The 16,893-nt window shown below is 36.6% G+C and overlaps 1 protein-coding gene across 1 annotated transcript in view; it reads left to right on the forward strand.

Annotated features, from left to right (window-relative positions):
• The first annotated feature begins 5,668 nt into the window (after window positions 1–5,668).
• Window positions 5,669–16,893, forward strand: part of LOC150089192 (vascular endothelial growth factor receptor 1-like) — a 418,391-nt gene continuing 407,166 nt past the window's right edge. The window contains exon 1 of the mRNA XM_090389759.1: window positions 5,669–6,016. Coding sequence (XP_090245885.1) covers window positions 5,935–6,016 — 82 coding nt within the window. The 5' untranslated portion in view covers window positions 5,669–5,934. The remainder of the gene's footprint in view (window positions 6,017–16,893) is intronic.

A 16,893-nucleotide genomic window follows, 5' to 3' on the forward strand; every position in this document is an offset into this window, starting at 1 on the left:
GCAATATGGCCTTAGTGCTAAGGCTCCAAAATAACAAACAAACATGAAGCGTTTAAAATTCTCCATAATATCTACGCATTAAAAGAATGGAATGAAGTAATATATTAAAAGATTGCAAAGATTTGCACATGGAATTAAGCGATGACAAAAATTGGACTGATCGTGATATTGACGGCATAACTCTTTTTGTGGAAATCAAATCCTTACAATGTTTTATAAAAAAAGAAATGTCTCCTCGCGATTTATTAAATTTTATATACGAGAACAATTTACAGGATGCGTTTCAGAATATTTCAGTAGTCCTAAGAATTTTTCTGACACTACCAGTGTCAGTTGCTCCAGGGAGAAGAAGTTTCTCGAAGCTTAAAATTATAAAAAATTATTTACGATCAACTATGGCACAGGAACATTTATCTATATGTATAGAAAATGATATTATGGATAATTTGAACATTGGTGCATTAATCAAGAATTTTGTAGCAGCAAAAGCCCGAAGAATACAAAATATGTAGTTATTTTAATTATAATGTATGTGATTAAATTCCGTGATTATATAAAAATATAATACACATTTACATACTACTAAATATTAGTGCAATAGACTGCTATTTGATTATAGTTATTACATATTATATAAGATTTGCTTATATAATATGTAATAAGCTAAACATGACTATGAAAAAGCTCGAGAATTTCCTACGGTCCCACAACTAGCAGAGTGCCTGAATAACACATACAGCACCTGAATGCTGGCAAGTTATTTCAAAAAATAACTGTACAGTATTATATTTATATAATATAACTGTACAGTATTATATTTATATAATATAACTGTACAGTATTATATGTTTTTATATTTAATATTTCAGCCAGCATGCACCTTTCATTGCGAATTCAGTTGTGATTAGTGAAGATTTGATGTTGTCGGTATTTGTACAGAGCACTGAAATTCATAATTTAGGAAAGTCAAAGTCAATGGAACTTCCTATGAAGGTGAATAGTTTCAATCAGATTACTGACATCTAAGAACAGATACCAGTAATTGCCAACAGCAGTGATGTTAATAATACAGTATTTCGTTTATTTTAAATGCTGCTTCTAGTTTACTGAATTCAATTGCGGAGACATTAATAGTGAGAGGGCAACAGTGTTTGAATTCATATGCGAACAATTACATTTGTTAGAATATGAAAAGAATGCATACAAATATTCCACCGAAGTATTAATATTTTCGTCTTTGGTGTTTTCGATATCTCCAGATGCCTACAAACTTCTACAGCATTCTTCATTCCTACTTCTCCCTTATCCAAATACTATTCGTAGGCTCTGCTCTTCTCTAAACACAAAAATTCCAGATGACCAACAAGAGAATCATTTTCTGATTACTGTATGCTAAACAGAAAGTAGCCATTTTAAATTCTTCAGGATGCAAAATTAATTTAATGAGCGATGAAATTCATCTGAAAACTTATATTGATTACAAAGGTGGGAAATTCTTTTGATACTACTGACCCATCTACAAGTGCGTATGTACGAGTACGATCGGACCTGGCGCTCACCTCTAACATTAACCTTTCGCTGACCTTTGTAGGGTTTGCCGTCGGGTCGTTGTTTGACCATTTTGACGCCAGTCCTGGTACACTTTAACAACGGCGGCTCTCGAACACCCCACCAGTTCAGCCGTTTGGGAAACCGAGGCACCGTCATTAACCAGACGCAGACCAGCTCGTCAAGCTCCCACAATCTGTCCGTTATCCTTTGATAAATGATAAAGGACAAAAAAACAGAAAGTCCGATAAATACTTCCTTTTACCCATCACGCTCAGAATTTTACTACTTACTGAACACACTGACACCTTATCTATGCTACGTAGGTCGACTAACTGCGCACTATCGTGCCTCACGTGGTCAACGGGTCGCATTCAGTTTTCATAGGGATAGTCATAATTCAGTGATCACTCAGTGTATGTAATCTTTTTGTGCTGCCGAAAAAAATATTTTGTTACCTGCTTATATATGTATATACAGCAGACTCGATTTACCGGGATCGGGTTAACCGGGACACTTCAAGACTCCAAATTAAAAAAAAAAAAAAAAAAAAATCAACCAAAAATCATAAAATTCAAGTATTGACTAGAATACAGTAGTTATAAACAGATGTTTTGCAAGTCGGAAATAAGCGACAAGAAGAGGCGTTATAAGTCGTCATTGGGAGATTAGTGTACCCATTATCTTTGCAACCCCGCTGTCTTCACACCCGCCCTCAAAAGAAAAGAAAAAGAGAATAAATGTTTAGTTTGTTTTAGTGCGTCGTGTCGATTTTTGTGTTCTGTTGCACCTCAAAAAGACAAATTTTGTCTCGTTATTTATGTCAGGGATGTTTTTTTTTTTTTTTTATAGTAAATATATTTTTTTTTTTTTTTTTTGTTTAGAAATCGCGAAAATGATGGGTTGTGCTTTCATTTAAACAGACTTGAAATTATTGAAAAGTTTGAAAACGGGGCATCCGTTAAATCTCTAATGAATCATTATAATGTTGGTGACCAAACCATACGCAACATCTTAAAAAATAAAGGGAAGGTATTAGATTTAAAATGGACATCGCAAAAAAGCATCATATTTTGGACACGCAAGCAGTACGTGGTAATTTTTTTCGTTTTTTATCTATCTTCATATTTTTTATGTTTCTGAACATTTTTCGATACAGTAAAGCCCCGACTTACGCAACTACGTAATTTTTTTTCACTTTATTTTTTTTTTTTTTTTTAGGATTGTAAAATTTAAAAAAAAAAATAATAATAAACAATCAATAATAATAACAAGCAAAAAATAGATAAAAAGAGAAAATTCTTACAATTTATGTCGAGGACTTCTGTATTTTTGGATTAACCGGGAAATCGATTATCCGAGATTTGTTTTTTACCATCTATCCCGGAAAATCGAGAGTCTGCTATATATATATATTTTTATTTATTTATTTTTTTTTTGTGATATATTGAACAATAAGTTGAACTGAATGTACTTTGAATACTAAAATAATAATAAAGAATTTTAAATTATTTTTTAGTGATACTTATTATTGACAAGTTGAACTGATTATTATCATACTATGTAATCTTTTTTTTATGCCGAAAATTTATTTTGTGACCTATTTATACTTTTTCTGTTTTTATGATATATTTAACAATACTTTGAACTGTGATTAGAATAATAAATATATAATAAAATTTTTAATTATCTTAACCCCTTTCTAATAAAGGGCAGTCTTATGAAAGTTTGCGCACCGGCGGCTGACACCCACGCGCGGCCCTGGTTAAGTTGCACAAATTAGCATTTAGTTTATAACTGTACAGTTTCTATTTATACATAAATCCTAATCTTTCTTGCTTTTCTCTGTACAAATTCCTTAATTACTTGGTCAAATTCTAATGTCTTTGTTACACCGCATTCAATGCTACGCGTAGAACAGGTAGAACTTCACGCCTAAAGCTATATCTCAAATGGTGGCAAGCTCAACGCCAAATAACAGTCCGTAAAAAAAAAAAGAGAAAAAAAGAAAATGGCACAGACTGAATATTTTTGTTGATAAAAGTGATATGTATTGATATAACCAATGTCATGCTTCCTTTTTTCCGCGGTGTTTGTCACTATTCATCATCTCATCTATAGGTACAAGGATCCAAGTTATCCAGCATCTTGAAACAAAAAACAACCCCAAAACAGTTAAGTGTTTAGTAGTCCGCTTGCACATGCAGATACCCTTTCTCCAATTTTCTTTACCCCAGGTTTTGTGCCTGTTGGTCCAGTTCAGTCTTTTTCCCCTCATAGCCTGAGTCAGAAGTTGACTGGCTTACGAGCTCTCCGGCTAACCTCTATAAGTCTGCGACAGACTGTTGAATTGTGTTAAATGGAATATTCACGGAAGTACAATACCAGCCAAATCCTTTTGTAAGTTATAGGTGGTCATAACTTACAAAAGGTTAAGACAAATTAAATTAAATTTAAAAAAAAACCTTGTTTTATTGATCTTTTGAAAAATGATGTCATTATTGGCAGGCGGGACATAATCCTCTGCAAAGTGATGCAAAAAATCATCTATAGTGGACGCTACTTTAAGATCCTTCGCTGGTTGGAACCTGCCCACATACGCAACTTCAGACATTCTTTCAATAGAATAGGAGATAAACGCTGTCCCCAGTGCTATCCGCTCCCTCGAATGATTAACGTCTCCTATGCATCTTTGGCTCATTCAAGGTGACTCCTTTATCCTCCACCTTCGTTCTCCCCGCCTTTACTTCCACCTTTCATTTTCTCTTATTTTCTTTCGCCCTATGTATTTCCGTTTCTATAGCCCATCATTCTAAGCCACATGTATAAATACTCTTTTGATTAAAGTTTTTGATAACTGAGAAAGAAATTATTGATGCCGAAACGCCTGTGTTTTTACCCTTATTTTAATTTTTGTTTTTAACGTTTTATCTGTATATTTTAGCACTCTAGTTTTATTTAACGATTTTAACTGTATTATCATACTAGGCTGAATGCACCGGTTCTCGCACGAAGAATTAGTATAATAACGTTGTTTCAACATTGGTTGGCGTAGGCAAGAATTTTTTTTTTTTTTTTTTTTTTTTTATGAGAACCCCAAACACGAAAGGTATCAAAACCTATGGTACTTAGTACCATGCATGGGTTGAAGGAGAAGTATGAGAGAGGGGGATGCCGGAAACTTTGCTCTAGAGGCTAAACATGGGTTTCACCACTATTTATGTATCTTGTATCTGACCTCCAAGGACCCTACCAAAGTAAGCTATAGAGTTCAGGGGAGTTGAGTGCAAGAATTAATATTGCAAAAAAGGACAGCAATGATGAGTTCTTGTCTGGATTGGGTGGGGGACTCTTTTCGGTTCCAAGCCTGGATGCATTTAATCCATGCACCTTCCCCCCCCCCCCCGAGGATTCGCCTTGAGCCAAATGTATGACATGGTTTGTTAATTAAAGAGCGGGGGGGGGGGCAGAGAGAAGATTTGTAGTGTGACTTTTCTTCGTCTCCTTTTAACGCTGATGCTTTATGAGAGATGAAACTAAGTTATGGACCAGATAAAAGCAGGATCGTTAAAATACAGGCCCTGACGCGGTCGCGCCTCAGTGTGACTGCTCTTGCGGTGTCAAAATGAATACAGGTCTTTTCATGTTTAGAGAGCAGGAGCGAGAATAACCACTGTCTTTCATATGACTAGGGGCAGGGGTGGAGAAGTCATTTTCTTGATTGTATCCAGGTGCTTAAAATTCTTGACCTGACAGCCCGATTGTAATCAAATCTATGTGTACGCGGATTGTCAAGTACATTCATGCAATATGCGTATCACTTAGAGTGTATAATAATAATAATAATAATAATAATAATAATAAAACATCATTAGACAAGTGAAGCTCAGAGTTCCTATCAAAGTCAGCTATGAATCATCATAACGCAGTCGGCATCCGGCAAGCAACCGAGATTTCGGTTTTGTATTTGAAGTGATACTGCGTAATTCATGCCTGGCTGCTTCCACAAATCGGAACTGTAGCAAACAGCTTCACGAGCAGCTGAACTCGTTTCCTTTCCCGTATCCTGGCAATTATCCACAGGAAGTTAACCACTGTCACAGGTTATTTTACAGATCTCTTGAGGTATCTGGTTCTTTAAAAGAGTAGTATATTGTTGCTGTTATGAGGATGACTGTGACGTGCTTTTCAAGAGCGTGGATGGTCTTATGAATACGTGGGTTAAAACGAAAAGTAGCTTGTTAGATGTTGGGATGACTCGAAATGGCTTAGTTGTACATATGCATTGGTTATTTGTAAAGTATATTTTGATTAAGTGCCAATAAATCGAATCATCAGGTGTCCTGTACAGTTATACATGGCAACTGGAGTAATCTGAAAGCTGCAATGTCGCAAACTCAAAAATTAAATGTGATATTCGACGATATGTTCTCCGTTGTTATTTTTATAACTTTAAGACTTCTGTCTGGTAAGTTAATTTTCTGAACTTGTCTAACCGAGGGAAAAAAAAAAAAAAAAAATATATATATATATATATATATATATATAAAGAGAGAGAGAGAGAGAGAGAGAAAGAGAGAGAGAGCAAAGAATATTGCAATAATACTGTTTAAACTTAGTCATGGGAAACTGAATATCTGGGTACTGTCTTAGTGAGAGAAGCCCATTGCTTTTTCGGGAATATATTTTTATGCTGATCTTTGGTGAATAAATTAATTTTTATGGAATAAAACCTTAGCCTAGCCTGGTACACCTGAACCACAGCGAAGGTGCACCTTACTCACGTTTAACCTTAATGATTATTAACAACGTATGAGTGAATGATCGGGAAGGATTCGTTAGTGTGTATACGTGGGGGGGGGGGGGAATATTGCAATATTCCCCCCCCCCACGAATATTGCAATAATACTGTTTAAACTTAGTCATGGGAAACTGAATATCTGGGTACTGTCTTAGTGAGAGAAGCCCATTGCTTTTTCGGGAATATATTTTTATGCTGATCTTTGGTGAATAAATTAATTTTTATGGAATAAAACCTTAGCCTAGCCTGGTACACCTGAACCACAGCGAAGGTGCACCTTACTCACGTTTAACCTTAATGATTATTAACAACGTATGAGTGAATGATCGGGAAGGATTCGTTAGTGTGTATACGTGGGGGGGGGGAATTATATAGTTTATTTATTGTTTAGGCTTCACCCTAAACAATAAAGTGTTTAATGAAATTAGTGTACGATCCAACCGTGTATTGGTTACACGTGTTGGAGAAAAAATCCCTCCCTATGCGAATCAACAAAATTTCTTTAGAAATTGCTAGTGTTAGAAAGTTTATATCTCATTGTGAAGTTTTGTTTGGAGCATATTGTACTAATATTTTAATGCAAACTATAATATTAGTGTTACCTAGAAAGTCATTCTACTACCCATGTGTTTGTGTCTAAATTGCATGTGTTCTCTGGTCGATTTGGCTGCTTTGCTGGGCGAAAAACACCAGTGTTTCAGGGGGAAAACCTTGCTATATATGCCTGAGACCGAATATTTTAATACAAAAACTATTATATTAGAGTCATCTGGAATAATACTGTTTAAAACCCCATTTTTCCTTTGGGAAAAAACCTTGCTATCTGTGCCTGAGACTGACTAACTCAACCACAGATTGAAAAAAAAGCCCAGGGATGTTCCTCGCGTCATCGACTGGATTCGAACCTGGGCTTTTTCCAGCCGGTGGGAGGAGAACTCTGAAGATACCACTGTGCTATCCACGCAGACGAATAATTTAATATAGATTAGATTATTGCAGATAGAGAAGTATCTATATACAGATTAGTATAAATATATATTTATACTAAGAACCATATACATAATTATTACATATTATATTACTGTAGGCGACCGTCGTAACTAGTGTAAAAACGCCAGGGTACAAAACACACACACATTTGAGTTGACTGTGGTTCCGGCCTGCGTGACTTCTAAATACGGTGATGTTGTTGTTGTACCATATCTCTCTCTCTCTCTCTCTCTCTCTCTCTCTCTCTCTCTCTCACTTGGAAACTCTTCTGACCTTATGTAACTACCCCAAACTATAAACAGAAAATTTGTTTATCTTATATTTATGCAAATATTAGCATCTAAGCAAATGTAAATGACATGATTACCACACAACCACAACTGTGACAGTCCTGTATTTGAGCTTATTGTCCGGTAAACAAATAAATTGAGAAAATACTGGTATTTTGAAATTAAGTAATTTTTTGATTATTATAGTTTATAAGTTTGTTTTTCAATTTAGTTCCTTTTTTTTTGTTGTGCCAAATTTTCCTCGTTTCTGTCTTATTGAAATCCTGAAGCAATTTGTGCGTGTCTGCTAACCGGAAGCTGAGAATATATGAAACAGATAGCTATCTAGTTTCATAGTGGCGTATCACGAACTTTGGGGATAAAGTGGTTACCTTTTCCGTTTCTCTTTTTCTTTTCCTTCCCTTTTCCCTTCTTTGGGCTTTTGATGTAATTACAATTCTAGACAGTGGCGTTTCTAGGTGTCATCGTAAGGATGGGGGCATTGCTACCAGGTACAGGCATCGTAAGGGGGGGTATGACGACAGGCTTTTGAGCTTTTTTTTTTTTTTTTATTTAGAATGCTCCTGCTGTCTTTTTCTTTAATTTAAAATTTTTGGCATATGCGCCCTCTGCTCAACCTTGAATACATCCGTGATGCTAGATGGAATGATTTGTAATGCGGTAACCTCAAACGTTCACAAAATGTGGGGATTTCACATGAATAATTAGTATATAGTAAATCTTATAATTAATTTAATTATTAACTGCCTGCCTCGACAGACATTATGTAGTTGTTAGGATATGGTACATTCTTTATTATTATTATTATTATTATTACTAGCCATATAGTGCAAGAAAGCCTGAGGCTTATGCTGCACCAGCTAAAAAAAAATTTCCAAGTTACCCTGAGAGAGAGAGAGAGAGAGAGAGAGAGAGAGAGAGAGAGAGAGAGAGAGAGTCAGAAGTAGGAGGGAATCACCAAGAAAGAGAAGAATGATGATATCCAGCTCAAGACCTTGGGTGTGCCAAGCCCGTACTCACCAGATGTGAGCCCCTGGAGTACTTTTCGATAAAGATTATTTATTTATAATTTAAAGCTCTGTTGAATAATAAAGTACATTACTCATGCATGAGCGTTGCGATGAAACTGGACGGTTCGTACCCCCACATGGAAAATTATCGTCCACTATCTTCATAGATACATGTGGAATGACCAATAATTCTATTTTAGCTTCTCCTCTCAAATGAAAATTTTTGGAAAAGCAGCTGCATGCTTGGTACATTAAGTTATCATAATATCAGATCCGTTTATTTCACGGTAATAGAACTACTATTAATGCCATACGAGGTGTGACCAAAAAGAATTCTATTTTAGAAGTACCTACTAAGCCACACCGAAAATAAATTTTATTTCTCAGCGTAATGCCTTTGAAGTTCAAAGCACTTTATCAGTCTGTAGCATATTTGCCCTCACAAGAAACTCCTAATGGTCCCGATATCAATAATTCATTTGATTTGATGCATGGTTAATTCATTATTTACCATACATCACATCAATGTTACTCTGAAAATTTTTTCCAAGTAATCCTTCAATCAATGAAATAAATAAGTCTCTGGGAGCCACATCTGGTGAATGAACAGCGATTTCAAATTCAGCTTCATGAATTCAGCTCCATTGCAACGTGAGATTTGTGAACTGATGAGTTGCCCGCATGGAACAGTACATAAGAGATGCAACTTTTCCTTCTTCTACACACGCAGTTTTCTTGTATGTCGATGCAGCAAATAGATAAGCAGTAAAATTCTCCCAGCAGCCATACAGAAGCCAAGAAAAACCAAGTGCTGGAAAGATGATTAAGAGCAGGAGTAGGAGATCCGTAACGATTCCACTGTTTCGATTGTTCCTTTTTTCCCTCAGTAATGAAGTGATGACTCTGTGTTTCATGCATCGTAACAAATTGTCTACAAAATGAGTCAGGATCACTATTGAACTTTGCTGGAAGTGCCCCCGAAAAATTCACTGTCATTTGGCTCTGATGAAGTGTCAACGTCCTTGGAACCCATCTTGCTGATAATTGTTTTATGAATGTGGACTGTATTTTTCCATAAATAGGCCTGATCTCACAAACTTTAAATAAGTAATGAACGGATTGTGATCTCACATCATTCCATCAACTCATCTCTGTCGTGGGCTGATTTAATTGGTCACTTCCTCAGTTAAGACTGATTTTGGTCTTCTACTGAGGTGTACATATTCACAAGTGTCTATGTTCATTTTAAATTCACGTAGTCATTTCTTAACTGTGGTATACGATGGAAATATGTCACCCAACGTATTAATCATATCTGTTTGATTCCCGGATGCGGTTAAATTTTTCTTTTAAAAATATCTGACCACGTTGTTGTTCATTTCGCTCATTTTTCAATTCCTACTATTAGTTCACACTCTCCCTATATATATTTATATATCTTGTTCAAATTTTCAATCGTTAATAAAATACTTTTTATTCATCCACTCAAGTTCAAATAAATTTTTTTAAACTTGTAGTGGATGACACTTGATGTTAATACAGTTTTTTCAAATATTAATTCATTAATTAAATTTAATTAATTAATTTTAGTTTTATATGGGAGAAAAAAAATTCTCTTATATAAATTTAGGAATAAAATTGACATCAACAGGCAGTAGCTCAATTGGTAAAATGCAAGGATTTCAGTATTTTTCACGTGAAGGTGAAGAATGCGAGTTCAATTCTTGCGAAAATCGATAAATTTTTGTTATTCATCCACTCAAGTTCAAATACATTTTTTTAAACTTTTAGTGGATGACACTTGATGTTAATACAGTTTTTTCAAATATTAATTCATTAATTAAATTTAATTAATTAATTTTAGTTTTATATGGGAGAAAAAAATTTCTCTTATATAAGATATTTAGCAGGATATAAATTTAGGAATAAATACCGTCAGTGGCGAAGCGTGTAGATCGCTGGAAAAAAATATTCTTTTTTCATTCTGGGTTCTAGTCTGAGTCAAGGAGGGAACAAAATGGAAAATGAAACATGTGAATAAAAATAATAGTCCAACACCATATATAGAAAGGAAAATGGAAAATTTCAAGGAAATTCGCTTTCTATTTTGCCACTTAATATTGTGATTCTGTCATATGTATATACATATTTATATTAATTGTAATTATTTAATAAAAAGTAACTAAAATAAAATTTTTCTTTGTTGACCTAAGTAGGAATTGACTTTAAAATTTTTTTTTTATATTACTTGTTTTAAACTGAAGCGCGCAAACAGAAACAACCAAAATAACATAACAAAATAACAGAATAGACACAAGCTTATGCATAGTGTTAGGGCAGGGGTCGGCAACCTCTTTTGTGTGAAGAGCCACTTTTGATCTCATTAAAAAAAGAGAAGAGAATCCGAAGAGCCGCACCTCAGCTCAAGCTGGGGGAGGGGGGAGTTTAAGAAATGAATAGAGTGGGAAGGTGTTTTATTAAAAAAAAAAAAAAATATATATATATATATTTTTTTTGAAATATTATTTATTAATACAGTACTAAAAAAACGTAACAAACATCCAAGTTTCCGGTATCCCCTTCCCCCCATATTTCTCCTTCAACCCATGCACGGTACTAAGTACTATAGGTTTTGATACCTTTCGTGTTTGGGGTTTTCAAAAAAAAAAAAAAAAAAAAAAAATTAGGTACGAATTAATGTGACTTTTGCTGCTGAATTTCTTGAGCGAGCCTCTCAACATCAGGCGAGTATGTCGTAATTTTCATATTTAAACGTGCTGAGAGACTCGCATTGTTCAGACGATTTCATTTATTTTAATATAGTTCATGTTCGAAAATATTTGTTCGAAAAAAATACGTCGAACGAAAAACTGAGAAGTCCAAACCCAAATATTTTCAAATTTTTATACTTGTCTGGTAAGTTACTCCGCGCATCGAAAATAATTTGGTCTTGTTTTTTCAACTCATCTATCGCGGTCCATTTGTGTAGAATTGCAAGGGCAGCCTTTCCATATCCTCAATTTCAGTTTTAAGGCATTTTAGTCTTGCACTCCACATGGCCTTGATTTTTAAGTCCTCTAACTTCATTTCAGATTATGCTTCATGTGGGCTAAGTTAAAGAGCCGCAGTTACATGTTCAAAGAGCTGCATGCGGCTCGCGAACCGCAGGTTCCCGTTCCTTGTGTTAGGGGAAAGGCGCATCTAGTGGTTTCCCACATCTGCGCCATATAAACTCTGTGGAGACAAACAGTATCGCTGTGAAAGCAGAAAAAAAAAAAAAGTGTTATGTGAAGTGTCGTGTTGGGTTCTGTTGTGTGTTCTGACCCTTGGCCGTGGTGGAGCTCCACGATGTCCGTACACACCGCTAGGAGGTAGCCAGGTCGCCCATAATTCTCTGGCTGGTCTCGGAAGGGGTCGCCTGAGGTTTCTGGACAGAGACCAGAAATAAAACAAGTAAAAAATAAAATAAATAAATAAATAATAATAATAATATTTAATAATAATAAAATAAATAATAATAAATACGACAGAAGTATCGGGAATGTAGAAGGCATCCCCTAGGATGTTGTTGCAATTTGGTTTTTAGGAGCGTTAGCAACTAAGGCCATATTGCTCCTGGGGGGATATGCGGTGGTCATTCCCTGACCTTTCCACATCCTCTGTATTTGGTGGTCACAGGCTCAAACCCCGGTCTAATCAAGAAGCATGTGCTACGCACTGCTGCTCCTGCCCACCTGGCTACGGAGGCTTGTTTGTTTGTTTGTTGTTTGGTTTTTAGGAGCATTAGCAACTAAGGCCATATTGCTCCGGGAATATGTGGTGGTCATTCCCTGACCTTTCCGCATCCTCCGTATTTGGTGGGGACGGGCTCGAACCCCGGTCTAATCAAGAAGCGTGTGCTACGCACTGCTGCTCCTTCCCACCTGGCTACGGAGGTGCCTTCCCCTAGGATGGATGGAGATCCACCAGGAGGGGAGGGGGGAGGAAAGGGGAAAAACAGTACTCAGGGCAAGGGAGCCTGATGAGATTGCTAGGAGTCAGTGTTGAATCTAGGGCATTTGCACGGGGGGAAGAATGTAAACTAAGGGGGTACATGTAGTATATGTGTATATTTTTTATTATTGTTTAATATTTACAACACACAGTGGCGGATTAAGGATAGTTGGGGCCCCTAGGCAAATTATATTTGGGGCCCCCCCCCCCAAAAATAATAATAATAAAAAAAGAATAAAAAATAAATAAAAGTTAGGTGGCAAATAAATGAAATTTTGCACTTTTGAATTTTTTGCTTAAATTAATCAAGATTTTCGCTTAAATTAATCAAGATTTTCACTTAAATTAATCAAGATTTTTATGATGTTTACTGAAAACATTAATCTATTTTAGAACACTATAGGAAAATGTCTTGGCTTGGGGCCCCTAGGCACGTGCCTCATTGCCTTAATGGGTAATCCGCCACTGACAAACATGTATATGTTACTGAAATTTGCATAAGGAGAAGCCCGCAACTCAGAAATTCACTGTGTAACCACTGCAGTGCACTACGATGCCGCAGTAGACTTACCGGATTGCTGAAGTGCAGTTTGTGGTGGCTACATATAGTCGGCTAAATGCTGCTGCTGTGCAGTTTGTTTTCCCTCTTCTTAGCTGATCTTTCACTCCCACCACATCAATCAGCCAGCTGTTCCAGAAATATCACTCCCTTCTTTTGAAAATACCCGATGTAATTTATTCATATTTGTAAAATATATGACTGTTCCTTAAGTATACACAAAAGAACAGACAGTCAACTTCCATAAAGTGTTTCCAGTGAGGTGCTGCAAACATTTTGTGGAAGACGACTGTCTGTATTTACTAATCATGTGAGTTATTTCAAATTTTTTAAAATTTATAAGCTGTGTACAGCTTATAACAGAAGAAAACTTAAGCCATGTATGTTTATACTGTTTTTGTTGTCATTGTTCACAATACCAAAGCTGTTTATTTTCATTTGGAATTTTAGATAGTGTGCCTAGGACTTACAAAAAAAACAAGGAACCAAAAAAATATAATTTGAAGACAATTCATTGATTGTATTCCAACAATAAAGTTCTGCTTTATTGTTAGAATAAAATCATTGTACATTAATCTTACTTTACATTCTATTCTCTGTTATATTCTTTTTTAACTGTGTACATTTTATAAACTAACAATACAAATAATTATTGCGCAACAAAATTAACAGTACATGTAGAAAATGTGGTGTAACTTGTGCAGCTTGTAGTAGTAGTAGTAGTAGTAGTAGTGGCAAGTGATGCAAGAAAGCAAGTGTATGAGCTTATGCAGCATTAGCCAAAAAAAAAAAAAGAAAAAATCCCACCATTCCCTCCAAATGTCTGTCCAGTTCCTCCTTAAATTTATTCAACCTATCAACTTCCACAACGACAGATGGAAGTTTGTTCCAGCAATTAACTGCCCGCTGGCTAAATGCAAATTTCCGCACATCTATTCTACATCTGTCCTTTCTTAATTTGAATTTATGCCCCCTTAGGTTTGTAATCTGAACAAGTGGAAGCATCCCATCAGAATTCAGCGTGCTCAACCCATTCAAGGCCTTATACACTTCAATCAGATCACCGCGCAGGTGCCTAGTCTCCAGCCACTGCAATTTGCAGAACTTAAGCCTCTCTTGGTAAGAGGATCCCTTCATTCCCCTCACCAATCTTGTTGCCCTTCTCTGTACACGCTCAAGCAGATGTTCGGTGTTGGACCCAACACCGAACATCCTTCCTAAAATGAGGCCTCCAGACCTGTACGCAGTACTCAAGGCATGGCCTGACCATTGCCTTATACAGAGGGACAATCACCTCCTTTTCCCTGCTAGCAAAATTCCTATATATCATTGACAAAACCCCATGACCTGCCCTGGCAGCCTGTGTGCATTGCTCAGAAAACTTCATATCTGACTGCACAATTACTCCCAGGTCTTTTTCATTTTCTACCACCTTAAGTGTAGTACCACACAGTTGGTACATTTCCCTGGGGTTACTTCTACCCATATGCAGTACTTTGCATTTGTCAAGGTTAAACTTCAGTTGCCACTTCTTAGCCCATCTGCCCAAATTATCTAGATCCTGTTGCCGTAGCACACTGCCATTACTTCATTAACAACCCTGCCAACCTTTGTATCATCTGCAAACTTCGACACTAAGCCTGATATACCTTCATCAATATCATTGATAAATATACAAAACAACAGTGGACCCAACACCGAACCCTGTGGGACTCCACTGATAACATTAGTCCACGAAGAGCAGCACCCATTGATTACCACCCTCTGTCTTCTCCCACTTAACCATCCTGTTATCCATTGTAGCAACTTACCCTTAATACCATTCTGCTCCAATTTGTACAGTAGTCTTCCATGCGCAGAAGTGTCAAAAGCTTTCCTGAAATCCAAGTATATGATATCAAAATTATTTTTTGCATCCAGTTCCTTTCTAACCACATCATAATATCCTATCCAATTTGTAAGACAAGACTTTCCTTTAACACACCCATGCTGTGTCTGAATTATTGCAGTCTTGTCTAGATGATCCTGCAATGCATCTTTAACAAGTGACTCCATTATTTTACCCGGAACAGAAGTTAAACTAAGTGGTCTGTATTTACTCGTATCACCCTTCGATCCCCCTTTGTGATTTGGGGATACAATTGCACATCTCCAGTCCGTGGGGACCTCTCCCCTGAGTCCTAGGATGCTCTCATAATTATGGCTAAAGGTTTGCTTAGTTGCTTTGCCGCCTCCTTTAATATAACTGGATAGATACCATCCACCCCAGGTGCTTTCCTTATGTTTAACTTCAACAATTTCTCCTCCACTTTGTTCTCAGTTATTACAAAATCATTAAGTAAATCATTAAGTATCCTGCTACAATTTGATAACCTTCTGCCATTTTCAAACTTTAATAATTCCTCATGTGTGAATTTAGATGCAAAATACTCATTCAGTTTGTTTGCTATCTGAGCAGGATTATCAACAGTCGAACCATCGATGTCATTGTGATAAAGCAGGAAAAAATTTGGTATGGTGGTGTACCATAGAATAATGATGAAATGAGGAGACAGTGAGAAACTGTGGACAGGTATAAGGACATTTATAGGGTCTGTATAAGAATTATCAAAAAGGTCACCTTGCTGAAGTCGATACAAGATGCTTGAAAATATGGTCACATGACATCAGTATGGCATATAGTCCCCTCTAATGGATAAACAGGCTTGACAGCGGTGAACCATTCATGATATAAGCATATTTATAAGATTCTGTAGCAACAAATCCTATTCTTCTACCAGTACAGACCTTCACCAAGTGACCGAGGAGTTGACTGTTGGTGTGCAGTGCGACGCCCAAGGGCATCCCACACATATTCGATTTTCTGGCCACGGCAGTCATTGGATATCTTCAGTTTCAAGATATTCCTCCACCACTTGAGCTCTGTGTGCAGTGAAATTGTTGTGCATGAAAAGAAAATCTGGGCCAACCGCATCCCTAAAAAGTCCCACACGTATAGTTTGAGGGTTTGTTGCGCAGTTACGGAACCTCTATGAAAAACACAGAGAGGGGTATGCTTTTGATCATTACTCCGCTCCATATGGTAACTGGTCACATACCACATAATATTGCCTGGCACAAAGGAGCAGCATTCCTCTGTGTGGTGTCGGCACCACACCTCAATCCCTGCTTACATTGGTATGGTGGACTATCTAGCAGCCAGCCTGTTGACACCGTTTTAGAGCTGTACCCTCAAAATATAAAAAAGATTGGATCTCGCATGATGTCCATCATAATCTCAAAAGACATCGATCACACTACATGATGGAACATTGCTCTGGAGACTAAACATGAGTTCCACCACTTCAAGCCTCCACAAAGTGAAGTGGTGGTATTAGTAGTAGTAGTAATGGCAAATGATGCAAGAAATCAAGCTTATATAGCATCAGCCAAAAAAAAAAAAAGAAAAAAGAAAAAACACAGTTCACCCATCCACACATTCCAAGAATTTGTCTAGTTCTCCCTTAAATTTATTCATTCCATCCACTTCCACCACAACAACAACAGATGGAAGCCTGTTCCAACAATCAATCACCCGTTGGCTAAAGTCAAACTTCTGCACATCTATCCTGCAACCATCCTTCTTGAACTAGAATTTATGTCCCCTGATGTGCATAGGCTCAGCAAGTATGAGGATAATATCATTAACATTCAGCATACTCA

Source organism: Mastigoproctus giganteus, chromosome 2, assembly GCF_048544385.1.
Source record: "Mastigoproctus giganteus isolate SK-2022 chromosome 2, ASM4854438v1, whole genome shotgun sequence".
Classification (NCBI taxonomy): Eukaryota; Metazoa; Arthropoda; class Arachnida; order Uropygi; family Thelyphonidae; genus Mastigoproctus; species Mastigoproctus giganteus.